The sequence below is a fragment of the Halyomorpha halys genome, unplaced genomic scaffold (genome assembly GCF_000696795.3).
Source record: "Halyomorpha halys isolate HHAL.00 unplaced genomic scaffold, Hhal_1.1 Scaffold18.1, whole genome shotgun sequence".
In the NCBI taxonomy this organism is placed as follows: Eukaryota; Metazoa; Arthropoda; class Insecta; order Hemiptera; family Pentatomidae; genus Halyomorpha; species Halyomorpha halys.
In genome coordinates, this window is record NW_027114407.1 from 1237104 (window position 1) to 1264782 (window position 27679).

General features: G+C 30.0%; 3 protein-coding genes across 5 annotated transcripts in view; 2 read left to right on the forward strand and 1 right to left on the reverse strand.

Annotated features, from left to right (window-relative positions):
* The first annotated feature begins 200 nt into the window (after nucleotides 1-200).
* Nucleotides 201-4897, forward strand: LOC106680976 (dihydrofolate reductase). 3 transcript variants are annotated; one of them, XR_010844568.1, is made up of 6 exons: nucleotides 201-629; nucleotides 713-868; nucleotides 958-1084; nucleotides 2747-2807; nucleotides 3473-3582; nucleotides 4657-4897. XR_010844568.1 is itself a non-coding variant. In XM_014421041.3 (5 exons), exons 1-5 carry the CDS (start codon nucleotides 496-498, stop codon nucleotides 4742-4744), a joined length of 615 nt encoding a protein of 204 aa, XP_014276527.1. In that variant the 5' UTR covers nucleotides 203-495; the 3' UTR covers nucleotides 4745-4897. The 3 variants fall into 3 exon arrangements, 1 of the variants encoding a protein (XP_014276527.1); XR_010844569.1 differs by having other exon boundaries at nucleotides 202-629; nucleotides 2773-2807; nucleotides 4657-4784; XM_014421041.3 differs by lacking the exon at nucleotides 2747-2807 and having other exon boundaries at nucleotides 203-629.
* Nucleotides 4898-7325: 2428 nt separating this feature from the next.
* Nucleotides 7326-14856, forward strand: Mtr4 (exosome RNA helicase Mtr4). The gene is made up of 2 exons (XM_014420331.3): nucleotides 7326-7538; nucleotides 10968-14856. The coding sequence occupies exon 2, from the start codon at nucleotides 10979-10981 to the stop codon at nucleotides 14051-14053; it is 3075 nt and encodes a 1024-aa protein (XP_014275817.1). The 5' UTR covers nucleotides 7326-7538; nucleotides 10968-10978; the 3' UTR covers nucleotides 14054-14856.
* Nucleotides 14857-14894: 38 nt separating this feature from the next.
* Nucleotides 14895-27679, reverse strand: part of chb (chromosome bows) — a 61908-nt gene continuing 49123 nt past the window's right edge. The window contains exons 20-28 of the mRNA XM_067051600.1: nucleotides 26567-26801; nucleotides 26220-26392; nucleotides 24699-24832; nucleotides 24250-24465; nucleotides 21018-21120; nucleotides 20776-20923; nucleotides 19387-19636; nucleotides 16619-16756; nucleotides 14895-15144 (exon numbers count right to left, since the gene is read on the reverse strand). Of these exons, the coding sequence (XP_066907701.1) occupies nucleotides 14944-15144; nucleotides 16619-16756; nucleotides 19387-19636; nucleotides 20776-20923; nucleotides 21018-21120; nucleotides 24250-24465; nucleotides 24699-24832; nucleotides 26220-26392; nucleotides 26567-26801 (1598 nt within the window). The 3' untranslated portion in view covers nucleotides 14895-14943. The remainder of the gene's footprint in view (nucleotides 15145-16618; nucleotides 16757-19386; nucleotides 19637-20775; nucleotides 20924-21017; nucleotides 21121-24249; nucleotides 24466-24698; nucleotides 24833-26219; nucleotides 26393-26566; nucleotides 26802-27679) is intronic.

A 27679-nucleotide genomic window follows, 5' to 3' on the forward strand; every position in this document is an offset into this window, starting at 1 on the left:
AGAGGTCCCGTGCCTCAAGCCCAAAGAATACAATGTAGAGAGGGGTGAAAAATCTAGTGGAGCAAGCGGAAACCTTCAGAACCTGGTTGAGTGAAGGTCATATCCTAAGCAATGGAAAATATAACGTTCTGCTCCTGAGCCCAAAGGTTTGGAAGGCCAAACACTTTTAAAGTCTGGGAGACAATTCTTATCCTGCAAGTATTCTAGTTTATTTGTCTTCTCTGACTTTCATTTCGCTTGATGAGAACGAATCCCTTTAAGTATAATATGATTATAAAAGTGTTATGGGTTATAGAACATATTCATAAATGCATTTATTCACAATAATTGCGAATATGGCCGTATAATCAAAATTTTAAAATCATTTATTAGACAACCTGGATACAAAAATGATTTAAGTTCCCTGTTAAATTCTATCATTCGTTATCAAAAGTTGTTATATGGAGCAGATTGCAATAAGTTTTTGGCGCCTTAATCGTTCAGTGTGTCAATTGTATGATACATTTCATTACTCCTAAACTTAGTTTAATAATGTCCCAGCCTACGAGGAAAATGAAATTCAAACTAATTGCTGCAGTTTCCGAAAATATGGGTATAGGTTATAAAGGTGGCTTACCGTGGCGTTTAAAGTAAATAATTTTCTTTAATTCATTAATTACATGATTGAATTTTTTTAAATTCATTTAAAATTATCATTAATTTTTAATTATAGAAAAGAAATGCAATATTTTACTGATATGACTTCCCGTACAATAAATCCTGACAAGAGAAATGCTGTTGTAATGGGAAGGAAAACATGGGAATCAATCCCTCCAAAATATAAGCCCTTACCAAATAGGAAAAATGTGATAATATCAACAACAATGAAGTAAAGTCATCCTTGGATTATTTATAGTTAAATAGTAAAGCATTATTTATTTGTATATTTTGTTTTTTTTTAAACCTACAAACTTTTAGGGATTCCAGCTATGAAGATGTGCCTGTTTTTAGAAGTTTAGATGAAGCAGTTGATGGACTAAGCAAGCCTCCTCTTTTGGATGTTATTGAAGATGTTTGGATAATTGGTGGCTCAATGTTATATGAAGTAAATTATTGTTGATTTTCATAAATTTTAGTTTGTCAAAGATATTTTAATATGTATTTTTAAAATTTTTGAAGTATTTTTATGTCAATGATTTTTTAAAAAAAATTTAATGTTCCATAGAAGAATGTTAGTACTTCTTTATCTTGTTAATTATTTTATAAAAAGGCTTCATTCATTTATCGAAGAACAATCAATGACAGTTCCCAGCAGCACAGAATTTTCTCATAATTGTACATGTGAATTTTAATTTTTTTTAATAATTGATACTTTAGGTGTAGTAAATAGACATTAAGGTATCATATAATGATGGATTAGGATCATGGTCAACTAATTTTTATATAAAAGTACTATTTGTTTTCTCGTTGTAAACTTTATCGTGTTGCATTGTTTTTCAGTTAATTTTATTCCTACTATTAATAATTCATCTTGTTTGGCTTAACTTACTTTGGATTAATATTTAAAAAACTAGAAACAAGCTTTTTGAGCTGAATTAATGTTTTTGAAATGGTTGAAATATTGTCTCACTAAACATATTTAATAATATTGGAAGAAGATTGTATAAAGTGGATTGTAGGAAGATAGTTTGATTGGAGGCCAATAAAGGTACAAAATAGTAAAAAGAAAAACTATTTAATGTTAACCAAAGTATCGTCCCACTTTGTAGGGAGATCTGCATCTGAGACAGATCTGCATTTAAGGAGGAAGATCCTTTTTGTCGTGAGTATTGATGTTAGACTTGTGGAGTGGAAATTGTGATTTGAGCAAAGAATAATGTTGGATACTGCAATACTAATTAGTATTTGAGAGGTCAGTCAACTTGGAGTATTTGAGAGGTCAGTCAGAAGAGTAGTAAAACCTGAAGAAGAAAAATATGTCATCAATGTAAAAGAAAGAAGAGAAATGATAAGTCAAGGGCTGAAGTTCAGGTGACTTGGTGATATAGGTTGTACTATTAGGTTGGCGATTTTGAAGATAGGCTCTGTGGTGAAAAGAGGTAATGTATTTATCTTGGTGGCTCTGTGTGTTGAGAAGATAGTTGGTCACATGAAGTAGATTGTAGGAAGATAGTCCAGGTGGTGGTCAATAAAGGTACAAATTAGTGAAAAAATGTTTAGTGGTAACCAATGTTTTGTCCCCTTTCAGCATCAGCCTCATCAGCCCTGCAAAGGGGGACGAATTTTTTAATAAATTTTTTTTTACTTTTTTGTACCTTTTTTGACTCTCACCTGGACTATCTTCCTACAATATGTTTATTAATAATATATTTTCTAACTGCTCCCATGAAAAATTGGGGTTATTATATTTTACCCTGAGGTAGTCCAACCACCTATTTTTTCATTCAACTACTCTATATATAGATGTTTTCAACCATGTATATTGACTTATTCATTAACTAGCTTTTATATTTGAATTAGTTAAATAGACTTGTATCCTGTGTCATATGAACTAGATCATAAACAATTTTATTTCATAAAATATGAAGAAGATGGTTAGGGTTGCAATCAAAAAAACAACAAATAGTTTTTAACTATTTAATGTCCGACGTTTCACCCTACTTTTCAGGGCTGTTTAAAGTGATAGATTAAACAGACATCGTTAATACATTCAATATAATTTTTATTTCATACTTGTATAAATTATTCTGAATACTTTCTATTCCAGAATATATTTCCTTGGAATTTTCACAGGGTAACAGTTCTCAAGCAATTCTCCAGTATAGTGGGTATGTACTCACCTATGTAAATTTGATTGTTTAGTTTATGATCTACTCTATTATTATTACTTTTTTAATTGAATAAGCTGCTGATTTATGCTAGCTCTAGTAATCTTTTCAAGATCAACTAATATTTTTCTGCTGAAGTCAGCACTGAATTTACATAAATACAAAATACTTCAGTGTCCAGTTATAACTGACTATGTTTGATTGTTTTCCATTAGGTATAAGTGTGATTGTGACCATATTGGAGTTGTTTTTTGGAACTAGTACTATTTAATCTTTAGATGAAAGCAATAACTATTTTTCACAATTCTCTAAAAACATTTTTATCTGATCTTATTTCAGAATTTCCACTGATTGGTTTCTTCAATTTTTTCCTCTCCCTCCCTTGTCATCAGGGATTGTTCCTAGGGTAGATCAATTTAAGTGTTACAAAAACTTTCTCTGTTCTTTAAAGGGTTTGGCTATTTGCTAATTGTTGAAAATATACTGTTAACACTTTGTATTGATTTATGTGATTTGTTAATCATTCATTTGTGATGTTTAATCAGTAGGTTTAGATAAGCCTTTATTATTTAATTTATATTGTACTGATTAGAAGAATATTATATTATTTTCATATTTTACTTGTTAATATTGCTTATTATTTGTCTCTGTTGACTTTATTACAGGTAGCAATGAATTCTCCTTTATGTGATAGTATCTATCTAACCAGGATTCAACATTATTTTGAATGTGATACATTCTTTCCAAAAATACCTGATTATTTTGTGGAAACTCAGTGAGTACTTTTTTCATTTTATTATTACCACTGGCTTATTTTTATTTTCCTTACCATCTATGTACTAAGAGTACTGTAATTGGATCAAATTTTCAAAGTGCAGTTTTCAATGTATCCATGTGTTTCAAGAGATCCCTACGGGAAAACGAATTCATTTTTAGACATTGGTTTGTCGTTGAATCTCTGCCACAATTATTTCTTGAATGGATGGGTGGATTTTGTTGGTTATTTCTCTGTTTTGTTTTAGGATTTCTGTTGATAAATGTTAACCAAGTCGGTCACCCTTTGGGCAATAACCGAAAAAATATGTTATTCTCTAGACTGTTGAGCCAAAATGGCTATTAATGATTTTGATGAAGCTAGCTTTAAGTCTCTAACCGCTATCTTATCATTTTATAAAATAAATAAAAAAATTGATGAATAAAAGAAATTTTTTTTGCGCATAACTCAAAAAGTATTGCACTATTTCATGGTAAACTATTTATATATTTATTTAAAATATAATATAATTTCCTTGAAAAAAAAATAATGAAATTGGATTAGTGTTTGTGAAGATGAAAATATAGAAGGCTTTGTGCTTATATTTTTACTTTCCTTACTAACCAGGTGAGGAAATGTCAACGGATCTATCTCTTTTAGAGACCTCAGTCATTTCATGTGCACTTATGAAAGGCTATCAAATTCTTTACAAAACAAAAACATTAATTGTTTAAATCGGTTAAAATACTGATGATAAAGTTTGGTTGAAAATACTACTTGTTCAAGTTTGTACTCATGTTTTCAAAGTATTTTGTTCAGTTTTTCATGGAAAACTGTTCAATTATATTTGTTATTTTTGAAATTTTCAAACTTTATTTATTCTTAAATTTTTAAAAATATGTTTGTGTTTCACATTCACTGCTTTATATACTATACAATGTTTTGTTACATTCATCTTTTAATTGGTTAATTTTAGTGGTTTAGCCTTAAATGCAATGTAATGGCCTGTTTTATTTAGTGTAAATGATTTATGATGAATATATTTTTTTAATAATGAATTAATTAGAAAATTGTGTTTTTAATTTTTTATTACAGGTTAGAAGGCATTCCAAATGAAGTCCAGCATGAAAATGGAATTTCTTACCGATTTACGGTCCTTAAAAATAAAAATCTTATTTTGTAAAGTTCCAATATAAATTTTTTGTAAATGTGATTTCATCAAATTTCTGTTGCATTTTGTTAATGAAATGGTTGATTCTTATAAGAAACTATTTTATAAGTGATATTTTATAAGAAAATTTTGTTATTTTATATGAAAATACAATTTTTAATTACAGTTGGTATTCTGTTTCTTGTTATACCTGAAGTTTTTTTTTCTGTACAAAACTTTTTAGTTTTACAAAAAAAAAATTCTTCAATAGAAGTAACAACAAAGGGTTTTCAACAATCAGATGGACTCTTGATGTGATATTCCTCACTGTATCAGATACCTTTTTCACTAAGATTCTACTGATGTGATGTCTGCTAACTTCCAGAAAAAAATATATTTCCAAATATTTTGTGAGAAACTTGTCTTCTTTTCTATCTTCTCCCTTTCCCTGTAAGTAAGAGTAGAGAGGTATACTGATTTGTAAGTATGGAGCATTGTTTTGATCTCCATCTTGATGGCCAATGATGCTCTTGCATATTTTATAATAAATTTAGTTGACTATTGAAATTCTTTTTCCCATTTTTTTTTTTTTTGTCCTTTCCGCTATTATTTATTTATTAAGAACTAATACAATATATGTACAGTGAAATCAAAAATATATATACTACGTCCTTCCTTTGCCACATGCCATTTTAAGGGAGTGGGTATTTCCCAATCTGTGTTTGTGCTTAAGTAGTTAAAGTTCTGGACCACTTCAAGATCTTAATTTTAGAGTCCATCTGCAGTGTCTCCTCATCTTGGGAAAGATCTAATAACTTACTCTTGGAGGCATTGGCCATTCAAAAACTCATTATTAGTTTTGATTCAAAATAACTGACACAAAAGTGTTAATCTTATTCTATTTATACTAAATAAGAAATAATGTTTAAAAAAGAAAAGTAGAGAATTAAAGGTTTTGAAAATGTATGATCACCAAAATACACTATGAAAGAGATAGAGGTGTCTTCATTTTCCTTCAGGAGTATCAGAGTATTATAGCTAAAGTTAGGTCTAAATTCCTTGATATTAAAGGGATAGCCCTATCATATATTAACTAGAAACAGAAATATAAAAATTCACGACACGCGAGGTTATGTTACCGAATGAGTTAGAGGAAATTTTTTTTTTTAAAACGAACCCACCCTTGACTAGTAATTATGACTTGGACATCCATGGTCTGTCGCCCATATAATAATAACAATAACTACTGATCTTTAAATACGTTCTGTACAACATTTTTATGAAATATTGTTTTTTGAAAAGCTATATCTCGAGAACTATTGAACGTATATTGCTCTATTAGGGCTTCCAGTTTACCAAATTTACTCTACTTTAAATGATGTTCTCTTAGATTTTCTATTGTTGTTGGTAGTTTTAAAGATATAAAGCCCGAATGAAAAATTAATTATCTTTAATGTTTTTGAAAAGCCACCATTTTTTATTTCCCCTACATATACTCTATACAGTCTCATCAATTTTGACTAGTAATTATATAAATTGGGGTGAAGTAACTTTTTTCTCCTCTTGGGCTCTTGTACTACTCCTTTGTTCTGAGCTCAGTAGAGCGTGGCGTCTATTAATGGAAATATACATACTACTTGTCTTTACTTATAAAACCCTCCCTAAATTCCGCAATACATACTCCTAATGTCAGAAATCGTGACATTGAAAAATTAGCCATACCAATTATTTAGCATCTAATATCCCTTTTTGTGATATTTTGACTGGACTTGGATGAACGCATTCAATTTTAGTCCCGGTATATTTTTATTTACGGCCATTGAATGTTCTTAATATGTGCACGGTAGTTGGAAACTGACCAATAAACAGGAAATATATTTTTGTCGTTGAAATATTCAATAAATATTTTATTTATTTCAGGAAAAATAAGAATAATTTATTTAATGGATCACAGGAGTAGTAATAACATATTGCTGGTCTGGAAGAACAATGACGCAGCTCTAAACTTTGTGAAATTGACATTATTGTGTTGGCGGACTCAAAATCCACTTACTAGATGTTTACAAGTAGGAATTCCAATACTGAAAATTTAAGGGAGGAATTTGTAGTCCAATTATGTCGATTTACAAGGATCTAGTTCAGCGTTCCCAAACTTTTCACAGCAGCACCCTTGTAGAGATGAAAAAAAATTTGCGGCACCCCTGTTGTGCTACATAACGTTTCGTGGTCCCCTATCGAGCTAAAAAAATATTAAAATGTTGGCAGGATTTTCATCAGAGCTGTTGACTGTGTTTACAAAGAAGAAAAACAGTGCAAAGTAAATGCCTGAATGCACTGTATATTTTTATTTAATTTATAATAATTTTAATTATTAGATATGTATGCTGGTTACTAATACATAGTTTTTTCTGCTGTTTTGTTGTACTTTTTTGACCGATACCCGTATTAACTTCCTACAATCGATTATGGTCAAATAATAATCTTTCATTATTCAATTTACATTAAAACAAAGAAATAAACGTAAACATAGGTAAATGTTTACTATTCATTTTTATCTCTTCGGAACACAGGTGCTAATTCAAACAAAATTTATGAATTTATTTATTTTTCTCTCATCAGGTTTTTAAAAAATAAACGTATACGGCAGTTAACCTCGTGGTTTTGATGAAACCTCTCCCCCCTGGAAGTGTACCTATGTACAGGTTACAATCATACATTTTATGTTAGGTATGGAGTATTAATTCAGCAAGTTTTGTTCAATTGCAAGTATTGCATATAGAATTGGCGAACAAAGGACATTAAAAGAATCAAAGATTTTTTTTTTTATGTAAGTCAATTTGGTTAATTTAAATGCTTATTGATAGTAAAAATATGGTAAAATAATCTTAAGACTTAATGTTTTTATTTCCTAGTGAATGATTCCTTAAGTATTTTAAACTAATTTATAGCTTTTAATTTTTTATATAGTGTATGTGACAGCTCAATAAACTATCATTTTTATTAATTTTTTCTTTCAATTTTATTTGAATAACCTACCAAAAACCAACTTAATGAAGTCTGATATTATTCTATCAAATATTTGAACTTTTGTTGTTTAAAAGGTTAAATGATAATTGGTGTTATTTTTTAATAATTTGTTATGTGTGGTTTATATATTATCCAAAACTCAGACTAGTTTTTAAATACGCTAACTAAATTTTACATGTTTTTCATTTCTCTCTCTGAAAAAAAGTGTTGAATGAATGTAGGTTTGTAAGTCATTCAAAATTCCATGAATTAAGAATGTATAAAATTATAGGGATTATGATGAATATAAGATTATTGAATTTATTTACAAGATCAATTCTGATAGTATAAAATCATTTTATAGTATTGCTGTTTACTGATTCTCTTGCCCTTTCATTAAAATGTTTTTGTTTGAAGAAACTTATAATTCGTTGTTCACATTCCATTTTTGTTCTTGAAATGTAATTTAAGGCTCCGATTTTCATTCTCTTTGTTATTGCAGTTGCTAGAGTGATAATGTAGAGTATCCATGTAATCTGTAGAATGACTGAATGTCTAGTGTTTTTCACTCAGATTTGCTTCTCAAAAAATATATTTCAGGCATTCAGTTATCGTGTGTCTATTAATTACTCATCTTGGGACTAATAATTAGGAAGATGAAAAATTTGTTATTTTACAGTTGTAATCAAGATATGTATGTTTTATTAAGTTCTTACTCTCGAATGATTCACAATTTCTTGTTCTCTCTTTATTTTAGTTTATAATAACAATAGTAATTTCATTCTGAACCACTTCATAAGCTGGATCTATTGCATTTTGCTTGTTAGTCCAATTACTTGCAGTTCATTATATCATTTTAATTTTTTTTTTCTGGTTTTAACATACTTGTTAGATATTGTTCTATCATTACTGAAAAATTCAAGAAACTCTCTTGTTGATATTAGATTGGTTTTCATGATTAGTGCTTAAGTGTCTGAAACATTTTTGTGCAAGATCTGATAAGTATCCAATAGCTTATTTATTTATTTTGTTTTTCTTATGACTTGTTTCATAATTTGTCTGGCAACTTTTTAGTTCATATTTGATGTTATGATATATTTTATATCCTAAAGTTTTTATTAATTACCAGAATAATGGATTTAAGTCTAATTTAACTATATGTTTAAACAGTTATTCAAATTTTTCTATCAATTTCATTTCAACAGTTTCACTAGTAGTTTTTTTTAATTGCAATATATTTTTTTTTTTCAAGTTTTAACTTTATTTTAATTTTATCAGGATGCATAAAAAAGTTTCAAGCATAAAATATTAATAATCTTTCCAAGATTTATGTAGCAATGTAGATTAAATCCATAAATAATATTTTCAGATTTGAAGATGATACACTGTTTAGTTTGTTGGAGTTCTTTGCTAATGGGAACATCTTAAGAATTAACAAATCCTTATTTCTTCATAATATTTTTAGAATATGTTAGTCATCATATTTATGGCAGAGTATATTAATAATAAATAGATTATAATAATTAAATTGTATGCATCTGTTTGACTAAAGAATGAGCATGCAGTATTTTGACCTGTGATCACAATTTTTGGATCATAAATGGAAGAAGTCGTGAGCTGCTAACTATTGTTTCATAATATATAGTAGCTGACTGTCCTATATTTAAAAAATAATGGTACATGATTCTTGGCTACCTAGGAGACTTCCGAGTTCTCATAGATTCCAGCTTCCTCTTGGTCATATTGATTGTTTAAACTAATTTTATTCAATAATTGAAGTGTATTTTCTTATTATTTTAATACATGTGAAGTTATTTTTGGTATTCCTAATTTATTCGTCTTCAGCATTTACATTGAGCATTAAAACAATATAATGGGATTACTAAGTGTATATATTATAGCACATAATGTAACCCTGAAGATGGGGAAAGGACCTCAAAATGTAAAAGATAAATAAATAAGAAATATAGAAAATAAAAAGGAAGAACTAGATTCACAAGCATTAAAATCAATTTTTTACTAAATTATAACTACTGAGGTTTGTTTCATTTAATGTATGTGCTTCATGTTAGCCCTATCAGTGTTAGTTAGCTGATGAAGAATTGTTTCATGTCTGTTTTAAACAAATAAAGAGTATGATTATCTGTTTCCCTTTAGAAGTAATTTCATTTATTGTAAAACACCATTCCTTCATAACATATAGAAAGAGCCTTGGATTCTTTGAAAAAAAAAGTATATATAATCACTTTAGCCGTGAGCCAGTCCTGTTGGTTCGGAAGCCCTCTAGGGTCCACCCAGCTTCATGAAGTGGGTACCATTGATCGGATAAAAATCTGGCAGTTTGGTGTGATTATGACCAAATCACCTTGCTACACCGGTGGTCTAGTAACAGTACTTCCTTATAAGGTCCCCTGACCCTCAAGGATTTAACGGTACAGACTTAATTATATATATAAATATGGCTTATAAAACACATATTAAAAAAAAGGTTGATTCTTTATTGCATGTGTGAATTGAAATGAAATTTTGAGATGTTTTTCTGTTCCCAAATAAACACTTAATAGTTTTGGTTTTTTTTTTCTCAAGTATTGATGTGTGTGGTAAAAAAAAATTCCATCTATGTTGGTTGATAACTAAGAAATATATAATTTATTTTTCATTGGTAAAATAGTAAAAATTGCAGTGAATTACAAAATTTAAGAGACTAAAATCTAAACTGTGACAGATACAGAACAAAATGATTTAACATGGTTACTTAGATCTATTATAAAATCAAGTTTCAACAAATTATATAATGATGGGTGTCAGAAATATTATTTTGTGAATGCTCTGATATGGAATAACTCATTTCAATAAATAAAACAGATCACTTGTTTCCTTTTCTTGTGCTATAAAAAATTAAAATTAAAATCTGTACCACTACAACCTGTGGAGGGTTAAGGATGCAATACTTTTTAAGGAAATACTGTTACTAGACCAAGGGGTTGTGCAAGGAGGTGATTTGGCCAGAATCACACTCGACCATCAGATTTTTACTCAATTAAGGATACCCAATTTAATGGGCTGGGTGGACCCAGGAGGACTCCATAACCCACAGGTGGATTCGAACCTGGGTCCTTGGAGTTGATAGCATCATGCCTTACCATGGTGCCACCGCGCTCCCTTTTCTTTTGTTATGCTGCTTTTAAATACCATTTATTATTTGCAATTTTTGTGTCTACTTTGATCTAATTAGTTTTATTTTTTTCAGATTGATTCAACATGAACTCTTTAAATCTTCTATTTGGTGCTTTCCAGCAACCTGCCAATTCCGCACAACCTACTGACACCCATGCCAGTGTAGATTCCAAAAAAAGGCATTTTCCTGAGGAAAATACTTCTGAACCATATCAAAAGAAACAGAGCTTAGAAAGAGATGGCAGTATGAATCAGTCACAATCTGAATTAGATGTGTCTTATCAACTGAAAAAGGCAAGATTAATAAGCATATCTAATCTTGACAGTATTCAGATAAAAATTCATACTGTCGAAGCGTTAGAATATTGTCTTCACGAAGTTGCCCTTCCTCCACATGTCGAGTATAAGCCTTTAATAAAGCCCAAAAAATTGCTGAAGGAATATAAATTTATTCTAGATCCATTTCAAAAAGAAGCAATTATGTGTATTGAAAATAATGAATCAGTACTAGTTTCGGCTCATACTTCTTCTGGAAAAACTGTTGTCGGAGAATATGCTATCATAAAATCGTTAAATTTGAAACAGAGAGTGATATATACAACACCGATCAAAGCATTGAGCAATCAGAAATACCGTGAGTTTCAAGAAGAGTTTAAAGATGTTGGTCTAATTACTGGAGATGTCACAATAAATCCAACTGCAGGTTGTCTGATAATGACAACGGAAATCTTAAGGAACATGCTTTATCGAGGTTCTGAAGTTATGAGAGAAGTCTCATGGGTAATATTTGATGAAATTCATTACATGAGGGACAAGGAACGTGGTGTAGTGTGGGAAGAAACGTTGATCCTTCTTCCTGATAATGTACATTATGTTTTCTTGTCTGCTACGATACCTAATGCTCGTCAGTTCGCTGAGTGGGTCGCACATATTCACAGTCAACCATGTCATGTTGTTTATACAGATTATAGGCCCACACCATTACAGCATTTTGTTTTTCCTGTCGGTGGTGATTGTACTCATCTTATTGTTGATGAAAAAGGTGTATTTAATGAAAGGAACTTTGAATTAGCTTCAAAAATAGTACAAGACCCTGGTCAGGGGAAAAAATTTGAAAATAAGAAGCTCAATCGAAGGTCAGATGGTAAAGAATCAAGTTGTTTAAAGCTTATTAGAATGATTATGGAAAAAAATCTTGCTCCTGCTCTAATATTTTCTTTTAGTAAAAAAGACTGTGAAATATATGCCATGCAAGTAGCCAAATTAGACTTTAACACTACTGAAGAAAAACAGCTTGTTGACGAAATATTTCAAAATGCAATGGATGTTTTGTCAGAAGAGGATAGATGTCTTCCCCAAGTAGAAAACGTTCTTCCTTTGCTGAGAAGGGGCATTGGTATCCATCATGGAGGGCTACTACCCATCCTCAAGGAGACTATCGAAGTTTTGTTTTCAGAAGGACTTATTAAGGCTTTATTTGCTACTGAAACTTTTGCTATGGGACTTAACATGCCTGCCAAATCTGTCATTTTTACTGGCATAAAGAAGTTTGATGGAAGAAATCACAGACATATTACATCAGGAGAATATATTCAAATGTCTGGGCGTGCTGGTAGGAGAGGATTGGATGACAATGGAACAGTCATTGTAATGCTTGACGAACCTTTATCTACCGAGGAAGGGAAATCATTGATGCAAGGTAAAGCTGATGCACTCAATTCAGCATTCCATCTGACTTATAACATGCTTCTTAATCTCATCAGGGTTGATGATATTAATCCTGAATATTTACTCGAACGAAGTTTTTTTCAGTTTCAGAATCATACCAATTTACCTATTCTGAGAAAACAGCATGAAGAACTCGAAGAGGAAATGTCAAAAATTGTTATCGAAAATGAAAAGGTTGTCGAATCATATTTCATTCTGAAAAAAGAGTTAAATGGTTTATATGCAGAGTACCAAACATTTATTCACAAACCAGAGTATTTATTGCCATTTTTACGACCTGGGAGGTTAGTTAAGGCTTGTGGAAGAGATAGAGCAGAATTTGGGTGGGGTATGGTTTTGTCCCACAGAAGGGCGAACCAGAAAAATAACAATCCCATGAAGGTTGATAAAAACATTCTCATAGATGTGCTTATTTTGATTGATTCCAAATCTACAGAAGAAAATCCCAAACCATGCCCAAAAAATGAAGTTGGTAAAATGGTTGTCATTTCCTTAACCCACCATAGCATAATGGATTTGAGTACTGTCTGCGTTGTTTTGCCTAAAGATTTGAGGTCAGCTGACAACCAAGCCTCAGCTCAAATGGCATACAGAGAAGTGGAGGAACGTTTCAAAGGAGATTTTCCTATTTTAGATCCATTAAAGAATATGAACATTGAAGATACTAGGTTTACATTTCTTGTGGACAAAATTGCTGCTTTAAAGAAAAGGTTAGAAGTCCATGTCGCTAATAAAATTCCAGAATTTGAACAGGTACTTGAGACTTTCCAAAAGAAGGAAGGACTGAGAGAATCTCTGGACAATGTAGCTAATGAAATTGACAAATCCATGTCACTTTTACAAATGGAAGAGCTAAGATGTAGAAAACGTGTCTTGAGAAGATTAGAATTCTGTACCGAATCAGATGTAATAGAACTGAAGGGGAGAGTAGCCTGTGAAATAAGTTGTGCAGACGAATTACTGTTGACGGAAATGTTACTAAGTGGTACATTCAACGACTTAACACCTCAACAATCAGCAGCACTTCTCTCCTGCTTCGTATGTGAGGAAAAAAGTAATACTCATGCTAAATTATCTGAAGAATTAGCCAAGCCTTTCAGGGAAGCCAAAGAGTTGGCGAGGAAGATCATCAAGGTGTCCAAGGAGGCAAAAATGGATATTAACGAGGATACTTATTTAGATCAGATGAAGCCATTTTTGATGGACCCAGTTTATTCTTGGTGCAATGGTGCTACTTTTCACGAAATCTGTAAACAGACAGAAATCTTCGAAGGGAGTATTATTCGTTGCATGAGACGTTTAGAAGAATTATTGAGGCAACTAATGCAAGCAGCAAAAACATTAGGTAACCAGGACCTGGAAGTGAAATTCAGTATGGCTATTAATATGATAAAAAGAGACATTGTTTTCGCTGCAAGCCTTTATCTATAATTGTTTTAGTTTTTCTATAACTGTAAATACAATTTTAAGTTTTGATTAAATAATATAACAAGGATTGTAAATAGAATTTTTATTTAATCGATTTTTCATAAAATTATAGAATAAATTTTATGATGTAACAAAGTTCGTTTAAGAGTAAAAAATTTGTTTTATTTATTACATAGCTACTTAATAACATAAATTATTTCAATTTTTTTTTCTTTTACATTTTGATTAATAGTATGTTATCACATAGCTTTACCTATTTTTGGTTTATTTGCAATTGTAGCAATTACATTGAAAAGCATAAGGTAACAATTTTTATTATCTAAACAAATAGTAAGTAAATAGTTAAATTTTATAATGAATAATTTGGTTAATCCATTAAAAACAAAAAAAATAACAGAAGCATTCTGGCCAAAAATAATTTTATCCAGGTTTTTTTTTTTCTTTCTACGCATAGCAAACTAATGTAGGTATGAGTATGTGCTCACAAATAAAAATGATTGGCCACATTTAGAACTTATATATGTTAAAAATAAGTCATAGATTAGTCTTTCAACGTTATAATTCATATATAACAAGAAAAAAAGTCAATAAATAATGTATTAAACTTTGTTCATATTAAATTCACTTAAACATAATTAATTAAATACATGTCGACGTTAGTTACGATAAGACTTTTATTAATAAAAAGTAAATATACTTACAAATTAAATATGTGCATAATAAGCTGTACAACTGAGAACTGACTCTACACATAATGAAAAGTGTTATTATGTTATTATATGTATTACTAAATGTATCTTCCCTAATTTTTTTTTTTTTTCCATTTTTGTTTTTTACAAAGCAATTACGATGAATATAAAAATATATATCAGCGAAATAATTGGGATGGCACATTATACGGCTGCAGCAGGCTTGGGAGAACTTGGTGACTGATCTGTTTGAGTCCTATTTATATACAAATGTAAAAGCTTCAGTTTGCTTGCATTAAGAGATGCCAGATATGGCTTAAGTGTCTCTCCTCCAAGTTTATTATGAAGTGCGACCATGCAAAATACAGTTGATTTTCTAACTAAGCTTTCTTCGTTTGCGTAGGCCTGAAACAATATAAAATATCGTTAGTTAAGATTTTTTTTGAAGTAGTTAAGATGTAGTTCATTGAATAATGTATCTACAATTTTTAAAATTTAAGGGTACATATTTATATTTCATGGCGCAGAAAAATGTAGTTATATTTAATGACACAGACATATCTTAATAAAAAATAACTACATACATTTTTTTAAAAATGTTATGAAAACATGGAATGGGTTCCTAAAGAGAGAATCAAATCAACAAAGCTTGTGGATTAAGATGTTATGTATGTGTATATTTAATGAGATAGAAACACTTTTTTTTAGTTCATTTGATAATGTATTTACAATTTGTAAAATGTAGGAGTATGTATTTATATTCCATGCCTCATAAATATATGCTTATATTTAATGACATAAAAATAATTTAATTTTAATAACTATAAAGAATTTTTAATAAATGATAGTAAAAAATGGAATGGATTTCCAAAGAAAACTAGGCGCAATAACAATGGTCTTGAATTACAGGTGTTGGTGACATAGGTAAAACAGAAATGTTTGCAAATCCATATAGCACCATGTTTAATTTTTTTCTTTAACCCTTCAATTATGATAGTTATTAGAAGATAAATTTGAGTTTCCCTGTCTAAAATAGGACTAAGTTTAATAAATGAACAATAAACTCCATTTTTCTCAGATTCATATGTTAGTACCATGACACTCATGTATTCAATTCAATAAAGATCTTTTAGTTCATTGGGAGCAAGTGTTGGAAGTTGGAAGGAATGGTGCATATAGGTAAGTAATATAAATATAAGATTGAGAAAGGTATGAGCCATTTAAAGCATCAGAAGAAAGAGATTTTGAGTGACCATTATATTATCGATATGTAATAGTTAAAAGTTCAATATAATAAACAAAAAACAATTCAGGAGTTTTTTTCAAATTACACTAAAAACTATTCTCAACTATTACACTAAGACTTATTCCGTTAAATTCAAAATTTGTATTTTCCCTTGTTAAATAGGCACTGAAAATATCTTTTATAAATATTATAATATTTATATATTAATTTTAATGTTAATTTAACAAGAAATAAAATTAACACATAACAGATGCTCCTATAACTATTCTTAAATAATAATTGTTCAAAAGTAAATAAATTGATTTTTTAAAGATAACTAAATTTGTTTAATTTATAGTATGGTTATTTAAATATACAATTTTCAATAAAAAATTAACTTATTATAACATATGCTCCCAAAACAACTTTTAAAACAAAGATATAATACATTTTTTAAAGAAATCTGAATTATTAATAATACATGATTTAAATATCAGTTATTAAAAAATAAACCCATCACAGAAAAAACCTATTCGTGCAAAAAGACGGAATGTACTAGTCTAATACAGGGGAAGCGAAGAGGGGTTTTAGCAAAGCCCTAAGGGTTTTATATTTAAAAAAATCACTAAAAATGAATTAATTATTAAATATCACCTGAACAAGTCCTGGCATAATATCTGGAAGAAATGGCAGAATGACTTCTTTTGTTTCCATTTCGACTAGTTTTGTCAGAGTTTTAATGGCCATTAGATTTTTAGGAAATTCTTCCGCCCTCATCAGTGGAACTAATACCTATCAAATTGCAAAAAAATGTAAATAAATCATAACAAATAAAAAACATTTCATGGGGAAATTTTTAAGTTATTGTACTAAACTTTGAAGTATAATTAGTGGTCACTTAGAAAAAAAAATGATATTAGTACTTTACTACACAATAATTAGACAAATTACACTAGTTACAAAATTATCTGTTAAAATATTGTGTGCAAGACCAAGCATAACTACTAATTGATATAATCCAAACCAACAAGCTGAAAATTCATAACTGATCAAGTGATTATGTATATTAGTTTCAATTATCTAATTGTGTTATAAAAAGTAAACCAAGCAGTTAAGATTAAAATATTATGATAAACGTTTATTAATTGAGTTATGAAAGATAAAATAAATTTCTAGAACTAACACTAGACCAGAAATGTTTAAACATATAATTCAAGATTCAACAATGGAAAATTGTAAAATTACTATAAAAGGACAATTTAGAGTAAATTTGAAAATTTAAATGGATAAAAAAAAAAAAAGATTTGATAATTTTAGCTGTTGTTTTTTGGGGGCTGAAACCGAAAATGAACTGTTTTATTTCATCATGTACTGATTGAAAATCTCTAGTATATAATACTATTTTTTTTTCTTTTTATAGCACAAAAATGAATACAATCTTTCATAGCTACAAAGAAATTCAACTAATCAAATCATATAAGTAATAAGAAGTAAATCATCAAAGTATTACTTTGATAAGTGTTACTTATCAAAGTAACTAGGTCACTTTGAGTTTGAGATAAAAAACATATATTTTGTTTAGCTCCAAACATTTCTGAGGGAAGTAAAAAGCATGTTCTATTGCAGAAGTGTACTTTTTTCAAAAGCTAACGAGGCATATTATTTATTCTTATAGCATTGATGTAATTCTAGGAACTGACTCTGCCTCCAGTACAAGCAGATAACTTTTTACTAATCACTAAGTTTAATGTTAAAATATATTCAAAAAGTAATTAAAATTTTAACTCACATCTTAATAACATAAGCAAATACAAGGCTTTTTACATTTATAACTGACAAAAATTACTAACTGGTTAAAGTGTTAACCTAACATACTTACATACTTAAAATAAATTCATTTTTACTTACTTGATCAACAGTCTTATATGAATGAAAAGGAAAACAGATCTATATTTCAAAAATAAAACTATAACTAATGCAATTTTTTTTCTATTATAGATTTAAAGATGTAGTTATATTTGATTTTGCGGTTTATTTATTTTTAAGTGAAATAGAATTAATCAAGAACCAGAACTCACACAAGAAGTTGTTAAGCCAAAATTAATACCAAAACACATACAAGTTATATTAATCCCTCCTAGATTTAAATCCACAATCCTTCGACCTCTGGCACTACGATCCAGGATGAGTCTAGGTCTCCTCCATTTAGGATTATTTCGTGCTGCAGCCAGACCATTAATCCATCTTAGTCTGAGCCTTCCAGCTCTTCTGGTTCAATGCAGAACCTCTTCAAGTACCTTATTCTGTATCTCCTGTTCATTTTGGTCACACAGCTTGCCAAAAAAATATCCTTAACTTCAAAAACTGAACTATATCTGGTTTGCCCTATATATCATACATCTTCCTCTTCTTTCTTATACGCCATCCAGATACTCATAATAATGTGATGTAGAATAAATTTTCCATTATTTCCATTTATTCCATTCCATTTAGACATCATCAAGTCCTTCGAGATATTTCAGTTTTGAAAAGAGTAAATTAGTACAAGCGGGACAAGAGTTTAAAGGATCGATACAGTTTGTCTCCTGATGAAAGGTATTGAGAAGAAAGAAATAGTGGCAGTGAGGCACTTCCTAAATCATTTCACAATGTAACAAGGGATTTAAAATAGTCAAGCAATTGGGCTTAGTTAACCTTTTCACCAATTCCTCAGAGGTTGCTGCCTCTCTAACTACTCTTTAACTAGAGAGTTAAAATTAATTTCTCAGTACCACAAAAAATAAATATTAACTAGTCCAGGTGGAATTGAACCCTTACAATGGTATTACTTTACAATAACTCCCCCAATATACTTGGCAATCACGGCCTTGATCCAAAGCAAGTAAACTCAACTTATTTAAATGTGTAAGATTCGACTACTAAAAGACTGTTATTTGGCTTCAGTATACATTTATTAAATTATAATATAAACTAATATATGGATAAATAAACTTAATTTAAATTTCCATTAACTTCAACTGAGTCCATTTAATCTCCTACTAAATTTAACCTTTTAAGTCCATTTAAATACCTAATATATCTTTATTTTGAGCCTATTTAAATATCTATTAAATTCAACTTTGAGCCCTATAAAAGCTCCAATAGATTTAATTATGAATCTATTTAAATATCCATTAAATTTAACTTTGAATCTATATAAGGAAGCCCAGATAAAAATCTACAATGTGTCAAAATTTGTAACTGCCATCTGGACCATTTCCTTCTAGAATTATTGTATGAATAGTTAGATGTTATATAAAATCTAAAAGTTAATTATCATATTGAAGTGCAGATAACTTAATTGTTGACAATAAATATACGATATTAGGTTACTTCTTAACTTTTGTTAATTAAAACACAAATGAAATAAGAGATATACCTACCCTAATAACATCTGCTGGATCTAATGCAGAAATAATGAGCAGTGCGGCCTGCTCAGCGAGTTTGGATACCTCTTTATTTCCGTCCGAATATGCGTCAATCACCCGTAAGAGGATGAGCTCAACATAGGTCTGGAGGGAGGACCAGAGGCACTTCCTCTTCATTACTTCCGATAGTGCGGTCAGTCCACCTAATCGTGAATCTGCTTCTCCTAACAAACCGGATTTACCCAGCACACCTTTGAGTATCTTCCTGCAGAAAATAACAAAATATGTAATACGAGTTTAAAACTATAAGAATTTAAAATACAGATATTGAATTTGAGTTCAATTAACACCAGGTTATTGAGAAAATTAATATACTAAAGTGGTAATAGGCTATCTTAATAAAGGTACTGGATCGGGCCAAGTAGATTAGTGTAGAAAAATTAATAAAGTAAAGAATACATCAAAAACTACATTTCCTTCCTCTCATAACTTAAAAATCTGGTTCAGTCTAACACAATGGATTGAAATTAATCCTAGTTTGTTTAAAACCAGCATTTCTTTAATGATTATGAAGGTAACATTTCCTCTTCCATCTTTATTATAAAAAAGGTAAGTAAAAACTGACTATTGTCATAACAACTATGGAAAAACAAAAATTTTCATTTATAAATTCAATTTATTTATGTATTTTTCTTCACTATTCATGAGATTTCATGAGATCTTTTTCTTCATTACCTATGAATTAAAATATGGGATATTAATTTTACTAATATTAATGGTTTTGCGATTGTATTTTACACATCTATATTGCAACTTCATAACCAGAAATGTATTTTTAACTAGGGAAAAAAATTACATTATATTAATTTGCTACTCAATAAGCAAAAATAGCAACACAAACAAACAAACAACACAGAATGGCTTTAAATATTAAGGTGTATGCACTAATCGAAGTTTTTAGAAAACTGTGAGAGAGATTGGAGGAGAAAAGAATGGAAACAAACTATTAAAATAAAGTAGGAGTGTAACAAACTGACAACAAGCAAAAGAAAATCAAGAAAGGAAGATATATTAAGGTGACTCAAAATTTGACATTGCCAATTAAAACATGGGTTTCTTCTCTGAGGTTTCGAAACCCTCATCTGTCAATGATGTAATAATACCCCAAACCATCGAGCACTTGTTATGAGAGTGTCTACAATTTGAAAGGATCGTAGAACTACTGAGAACATTAAAACTAATGTTACAGAACAACAAAAAGATAGTCATATCATTCTGTTTCAAATCCTGAAGAGAAAAAATTATTATGATAAAAAATAAAAATGATTTTTAGATGCCAATGACCAGTATAGGTAAAAATAAATAAGTAAAAAAAAAAATATTAATGAATAATACTAGCCATACCTAAAATGTGTATTTAATGTGATGGGATCTGACTCTCTGATAAGCGTAGCAAGTTGATCGAAAGCCGCTTTCCTTTCCGCTCCACTGCTGTTTTCTATAGTATCTAGAAGTTTACTTAAAGCGTCACCGGCTTCACTACTTCCACCCTCTTTAACAAATAAAAAATATAATACATAACATATTTAACTAAAAGAAAGAAAAAAAAAAAAAAAAAAAAAAGAAGGCTAACACCGATAAAACACCTTTGGAAAAACCGTTACCAAGTGAGGTAGGTGAATCAGTAGTTTCTAGGCCGTTGTAGTCTTTACCGGACCTCGTGGGTGAAGATAACGAAAGAGAACTCATCTGAAAAACAAATGATAATTATATTACAAGGACTATATTCCACTGATTTAATTAGTAAGAAAATTTTACCTTTTATGAAACTAAAAGTAAATGTTCAAAAATAATATGTAACAATAAAAAATATAATTTTCTTATAGTTCTTTTTGTGTCTTGTAACTATTTTATCTTTTTCTATTGGATGACCTATTAATTTTGTGGACAAAGTTTTATTTCATAGCTAAAGACTGCATTATCACCTGTTGAGCTGTTACAAACGACTATCATATGTTTTTCATAAAGATAGCATATGTTTTAAAGGTTAGTTTCTGAGGGAGTTAATTTACGGGAGATAAATTGAACATAAATGTTTGTGAGTACTACCAAGTGAAAGAGTTAGTATCAAGGAAGCTTTTTGTGAAATTTGATGAGAACCCGCCAACGGATAGAAGAGATACGACGACAACAAAAAATCGTCCAGATAAGTGGTAGCAATAGTTTTCCAAACTTATTCTTAACAGTTAATAGTTTATTCTGTGCCACTCAAGCCGATACTAATATCTAAGAAACGGCTATACAATGAATAAATCACCTGATAAATCTCCTACTCTTAAGAGGGTTAAAACCAGAATAAAAGCTGGAAAAGTATCAACGAACAAAACATAGTCGAATCAATAGAAAATAAAAACCAATTTTTAATAATAGAAAGGGATGAAGGAGACCTACTAAAAGTCTCACCATTTTTAATATATAAATCAATAAATAACCAGAGTGGGGAACTAAAAAATGTAAAAAAACTAAGAAACAGAACAATTTTAGTCGAAACAAGATCTAGAGAACAATCTGAAAAATTGTTAAAACTAAACACCTTCGGCACAATAATAAAAATAAAAGTAAGCCCACATGAAAATTTAAATGTAAGTAAGGGGGTGATATTTTGCCCTGATTTAGATGGAGTTGAAGAAAATGAAATTTTAGAAGAGCTGGGAAATTATAATATGAAAAAAGTTAGAAGAATAGTGACAAAAAAGACAGGGATAGAGAGGAGAACAAACCTCTATGTTCTTACCTTTTCACTTCCCACTCTTCCCGAAACTATTTATGTAGGATTTCAAAAAATAAATGTAAAAATGTACGTGCTGAACCCAATTAGGTGACACACAAAAGTGGACAAGTGCCATAAGGGGAAACAGAAGAGAAGAAGCGGTTGTTGCAAGAGTGAGAATAAGACATTCAAAATTAACACACCTCCACTTAATCACAAAAGAGGACCAACCTATATGCCAAACCTGTCAGTCTCTGTTATTGATAAAGGATATCATTGAAGAATGCTCATCATTTTGTCAAGCCTTCGAAAATAAGAAAATTCCTCGTACAAGAGAATTGGCCTTTAAAGACTCAGCAGAATCCATAAACAAAGTAATAAAATTTCTGAAAGAAACTCAACTTTATACTAAAATATAAATCACCAATATTGACCAGTGTTAAAAGAAAACAGTCTATATTCATCTATTAAATGTCAAAAGATAAGAAGATAAATAAAGTAAAAAGGGCGTAATAACCTAGATGTTGATTGCCCTAAATAAAAATCTAATCTAATCTATCACCTGTTGAAGCCGGAATTCCTTTGTCATTATTATTTTAACTGTTGACAAAGAAATTACATACAGGACAAAAGAATGAGATTTTATAATAAAATAAAAAACCATAACAACCTCTACCACGGCCTCCATATAATAGGAAATACCAGGCTTGGGACAGGGAGAAGGCTTAGGATAATTATAGTATTTCATATGAAAAACACAATTTAAATTAAAATTTGTGAAAATATTTTATTTTATTTTTTTGGTCTGGCATTGTTTCAATTCTAGTATAATTTTATTGTACTCTTAAGTATATCACTGAACTAACAATAAACTTTTTTCTTGAGAAAATTTCGACATTCCTCATTCCTAAGTGCCATGATGCCAAGAAATTATTTTGGTGAAAAAAGCTAAAGAAGCAACATTTCATTTCATGACATTCCAACATTTAACATACTAATTTCTGGGAGAATTGTCCACAAGCTGCTTAATAATAATAACAATAATAATTAATAATTTCTTCTATATAATGAATGGACGAGATTTAGTTTCAGGTTCTGTAATTGGCATTAATATGGACCCCATGGCAAGAAAAAATGCCAGTCCCTAAACCTGAAACTAAAGGTCTGTTCCAAGAACCACCTGATGGTCCGCAAACTGTACTTTGCCTCCTAAAACTTGTGTTTTGAGCTTATTATTTAATTAATTTTCATAGTGAAGGAAAATGAATTAAATAATGCAGTGTAAAACAATTTTCAACTATGATATATCAATGACATGATTTCAATAGTGAAATTGAAAATATGAAAAGCTTGTAAAGGTGCATGAATATGGGACAATTATTCCGAAACATTGCACAATGAAGAAAAATATAGAATAGATTATATTCATCTTTGGATGTTTTTTAACCTCAACAATTATACTTATATGTCAAATATTCATTATTTGATATTGATATGTTTTCCTATTTTACCTCAGTAGCTGAGGTAAAATAGAAAAACATATTTTTTAATTGCCTATAGTTCATTCTCACAGTACTTTAACTTTAACTATTATTGAACTTTTGTACTACTATAAATTTTGGTTATTAAAGTTTAATTTTCAGAAACTTAGAGCATTACTCAAAATTACATCTTTTATTTTAAATATAAAATCAACTAAATATCATTTTTTTTAATGATTTTATTCACTGAAATATTGGCCCTAGTAGTCAGAAAATAGAGTTCTGTTGGAATAAGTATTTGGAAATAAGGAGTAAAAAATGAAAATACAATTTACTTGTAAAATTTAAGTTGGAAACAAGTTAAAGAATTTTAAACTCATGTTGGAACAAGCCTAATATAAACAAAATAGCATAGCCATCTAAATCAGTCGAAGAAGTCTCTTATATTTTACTTAATATGTTAGATCTGTGAATATCAGACCTAATTCTGCTCTTTCCACTAAATTTTTTTTCAGTTACATAGATTATATGGATCTGGCATGATTTTAAATCTCAAATATATACCAACAATTCAACAAGTTGATACAAAAAAATAATTGAAAATTGATAAATAAAGTAATAACTTACGCCCCATAGAATGTCATCATGTTTATCTGACATTTGACTGATGCCAGAATCGTGAGAAGCAGTATCTGCAACTTTGTTTCCTCCGTTGGTGTCATAAGAGTAACTTTGTATTTCGGCTGTAGTGCGACGAAGAGAGCGATAAACCTGATCAGGGCTGAGCGAGTCTCCTCCGCCTCCGCTGCCCCTTCTCATTCGAATCAAGCTTCCGGCAGCTTCCTAAACCAGAAATGAAACGATGAAAAGATATGTGTTACTCTATTCATCAATAAATTTATTTCATCATACTTTCATTATATGAAGCACGAATGTGCGTGAGTAGCCACCCAAACATTATTGCAATATATTTTAAGCCATTTTCATTTAAAATAAAAACTAGGAAGAAACAGCATTCTATGATTCAAATACAAACAATTAAAAAAATATACATATTTATTAGTAAGCACAGGTACCTGGTACTCTTTAGGTAGCTGGGATAGCCTCAACGTTACTTGCGGAGTGTTCAAATTGAAAAGGGCTAAAATGGCTTCCTGAGCTCCACGCCTCAGTTCTCCACCTTGTTTGATTCCTTCTCCCATGGTCCAACCTGAAGCAAAATATTTAAATGATCTGTCATATTAGATATATAATGTGATAAGTATTACATTGTCATGGTCATTTAATGTCATACCACACTATAATCTCATTTATTAAATCAATTTTCTATTTAATTAAAAACTTGTTTGAAGTTAAATAAAATTAATGAGTTTTGGAGAAGTGGAATCTGCAGATAAAATTTTATAAATTGAATAATATATGCTTACGCCTATTTCTATACAATATTAGTTGATCACTTTATGACTGGCTATATATTGACTTTCCATCAGCACTACTGACTGCCTATCCACCACTACATTAATTCTTGTAGGAACTTGTTCTTTACGTTTGGCATTATTTCTGGACTAATCGAATCAATTAAGGAAATTTATGAATTGATAGGTTTCCAATCACTGAACCACTGCCTTCATGATAGACTAATTTTCAAAATTTTAATGGGAACAGGTTCAGTCAAAATGACTGTAATTGATTCAGACCTGGCTGTTTAATTATGACTGTCATTTTAAGAAGACTCCCTACATTATCAGTCTGACAGATGCTTATGTGAATATGAGATACCTATCGAACAGTAAGAAATTTGAGCAATGTTTCTTTAGATTCGCAATAAACAGAAAACTTGTTTGGCCATTATTTTGGCATTTACTGTAAGAATAAAGTGAAACACACGATATGAACAAAACACTAGCAGCTTCCCCACCAGTTTCTTAGTACCCCCTCTACTTTAAATTTTGAATAATCAATCACAAAATTTTATCAGTAACCAGTCAGTATTACACTTAGACGATCAATCTGAATGTCCATCTTTTCTTTAATTATCATCCTGACTGCTTTTTGATAGTTCCCTTACAGCAATTTACAATTGTTTACACTTTTCAATCACTAAACCACTTTTACATCATGATTGGCCAATTTTGAAAAATGTTATAGCAATTTAAATTTCTATTGCACAAGGATTGGTAGTAGTGACATACAGATATTTGAAGCTTAGATATAAATTTTTTAAAAATTGTTGTAATACATACATTCTTCTGATTGTAATTTTAAAATTTTATACTTATCACCATCATTAAACTTTTATTTATTACTCTACTTTGACTATAAATTAGCTTTACATGGTATTTGGTGGGGGAACTAGTCCAGCAAGTGGGCCAAGAGGTCCTTTTTCCAAACCCCTAGCGCTTACCTGAGTTCCCGCCGCATACTAACCAAGGTGGGAGTGTCAAGATTCATTTTTCGGGACCACCAAAAACTAAATATTAATTGCTCCAGACAAGAATCAAACTCATAATATTCATAATTTTTATAAAATCCTTAAGTGTTTTTAATTTTAAGGAAACAACTTAGCGATTGAAATTAAATGATTGAACTTGACTTACCAATCATTTTTGTCAGAGCAGTTGTAGTTACATCTTTGGATTGACCAGATGTAGAAGGTGAAGCGGGCGGGAAGGCAGAAGATGGATCAGCAGCAGGGGCTAGTTTAGCGATAAAACCTAAGACAGCTAACTTCACCCGAGTGTTTGGAGTTTGGGTTGGATCGACCAAAAATCTACAAACAATAAAAATATAGACAATATGAGAAACAATTTTATTACGATAAGCCAATAAGAAACAATATTTTAATTTTTAAACATTATGAATTATAAACTAAGATTAAATAGATAAATAGAAAAAGTGTAAAATTAAGAAGGGATATGTTTAACACACAATAATGAAAACTCACCTCAGAGCCCAATGCAATAGCGGTTCAGGACCAAAACTTGACTTGACGACTCCGAGAGTTTTTTGAATTTTAGTCTGTATAGAAGATAACAAATCCCCTCCGAGTTTATTAAATAGCCTAGTTAACAAAATGTAAAGCCAAGGGTGGAGATCTGCAGAGTGAGTTGATACAAGGTCTGATACAGTATCAAGAAAAAGGGAGAAAACCTGAAAAAAAAAAAGTATAAACATAGACTAATAATTAATAGAAACATCAAACTTTCACAGAAATTTTAGAACCTTAGTAAAAATCATATTTCTTGTAATTTATGAATTTCTTAAAATAATAATGATTTACTTTACTTTTTCAAATGGCTATAAAGGAAACAATAACAGTTACTCTATTTCAAGAATAAAAACTTAACGAATAGTAGGTTCAATAATTTTTTTTTATATAATAGAAGTTAAGGGTTAATTTTATTTTATCATTTTTTTATTATATAATTCACCACAAGGATTGGTGTAGCTCAGTGTTAAGGCTTTGTGTTACTAACTCCAAGGACCCGGTTTCTAATCCAGAAATGACAGATAATTATTTCATGTCACTGTAGCCATGAGTCAACCATGTGGGTCCAGGAGACCTCCATGGTCAACCCAGCCTCATAAAGTGGATCTGGTAACAGTACTTCCTTACAAAGAACTGCCCACCTGACCCTGCAATCCCCTGGGTTGTAGGGGTACAGATTAATTTTTTATAAATTATGAAGAAGATGGTCAGGTGTGGGGCGAAAGGAAAACTAAAAATATTTAACAACTATTTATTTGCCAACATTTCACCCCACTTTGTAGCACTCCATCAGGGCTAAAAAGATACAAGAACAACTAAAAATATTTTGACATAGTAGAATAATAAGATACAAAAAGATAAATTAAGGTAGAGTTAAAATTATGTAAATATAAGTAAAAAGAAATATTATACATATGAAAGAAAAGAAGAAATATTTGTATGTTATGATTGTACTATGTCAAAATATTTTTAGTTGTTTTTGTATCTTTTTAGTCCTGATGAAGCTCGACAATGTGGGGTGAAATGTCGGCAAATAAATAGTTGTTAACAATTTTTTTTTTTTACTTT

Bases quoted from the DNA above. Each gene is read 5' to 3' on its own strand.
- LOC106680976 (XM_014421041.3), top strand. From the start codon at position 496: ATGATACATTTCATTACTCCTAAACTTAGTTTAATAATGTCCCAGCCT. The intron at 630-712 runs GTAAATAATTTT...TTTTAATTATAG, and splicing joins GGCTTACCGTGGCGTTTAAA to AAAAGAAATGCAATATTTTA. The intron at 3,583-4,656 runs GTGAGTACTTTT...TTTTTATTACAG, and splicing joins GATTATTTTGTGGAAACTCA to GTTAGAAGGCATTCCAAATG.
- Mtr4 (XM_014420331.3), top strand. From the start codon at position 10,979: ATGAACTCTTTAAATCTTCTATTTGGTGCTTTCCAGCAACCTGCCAAT.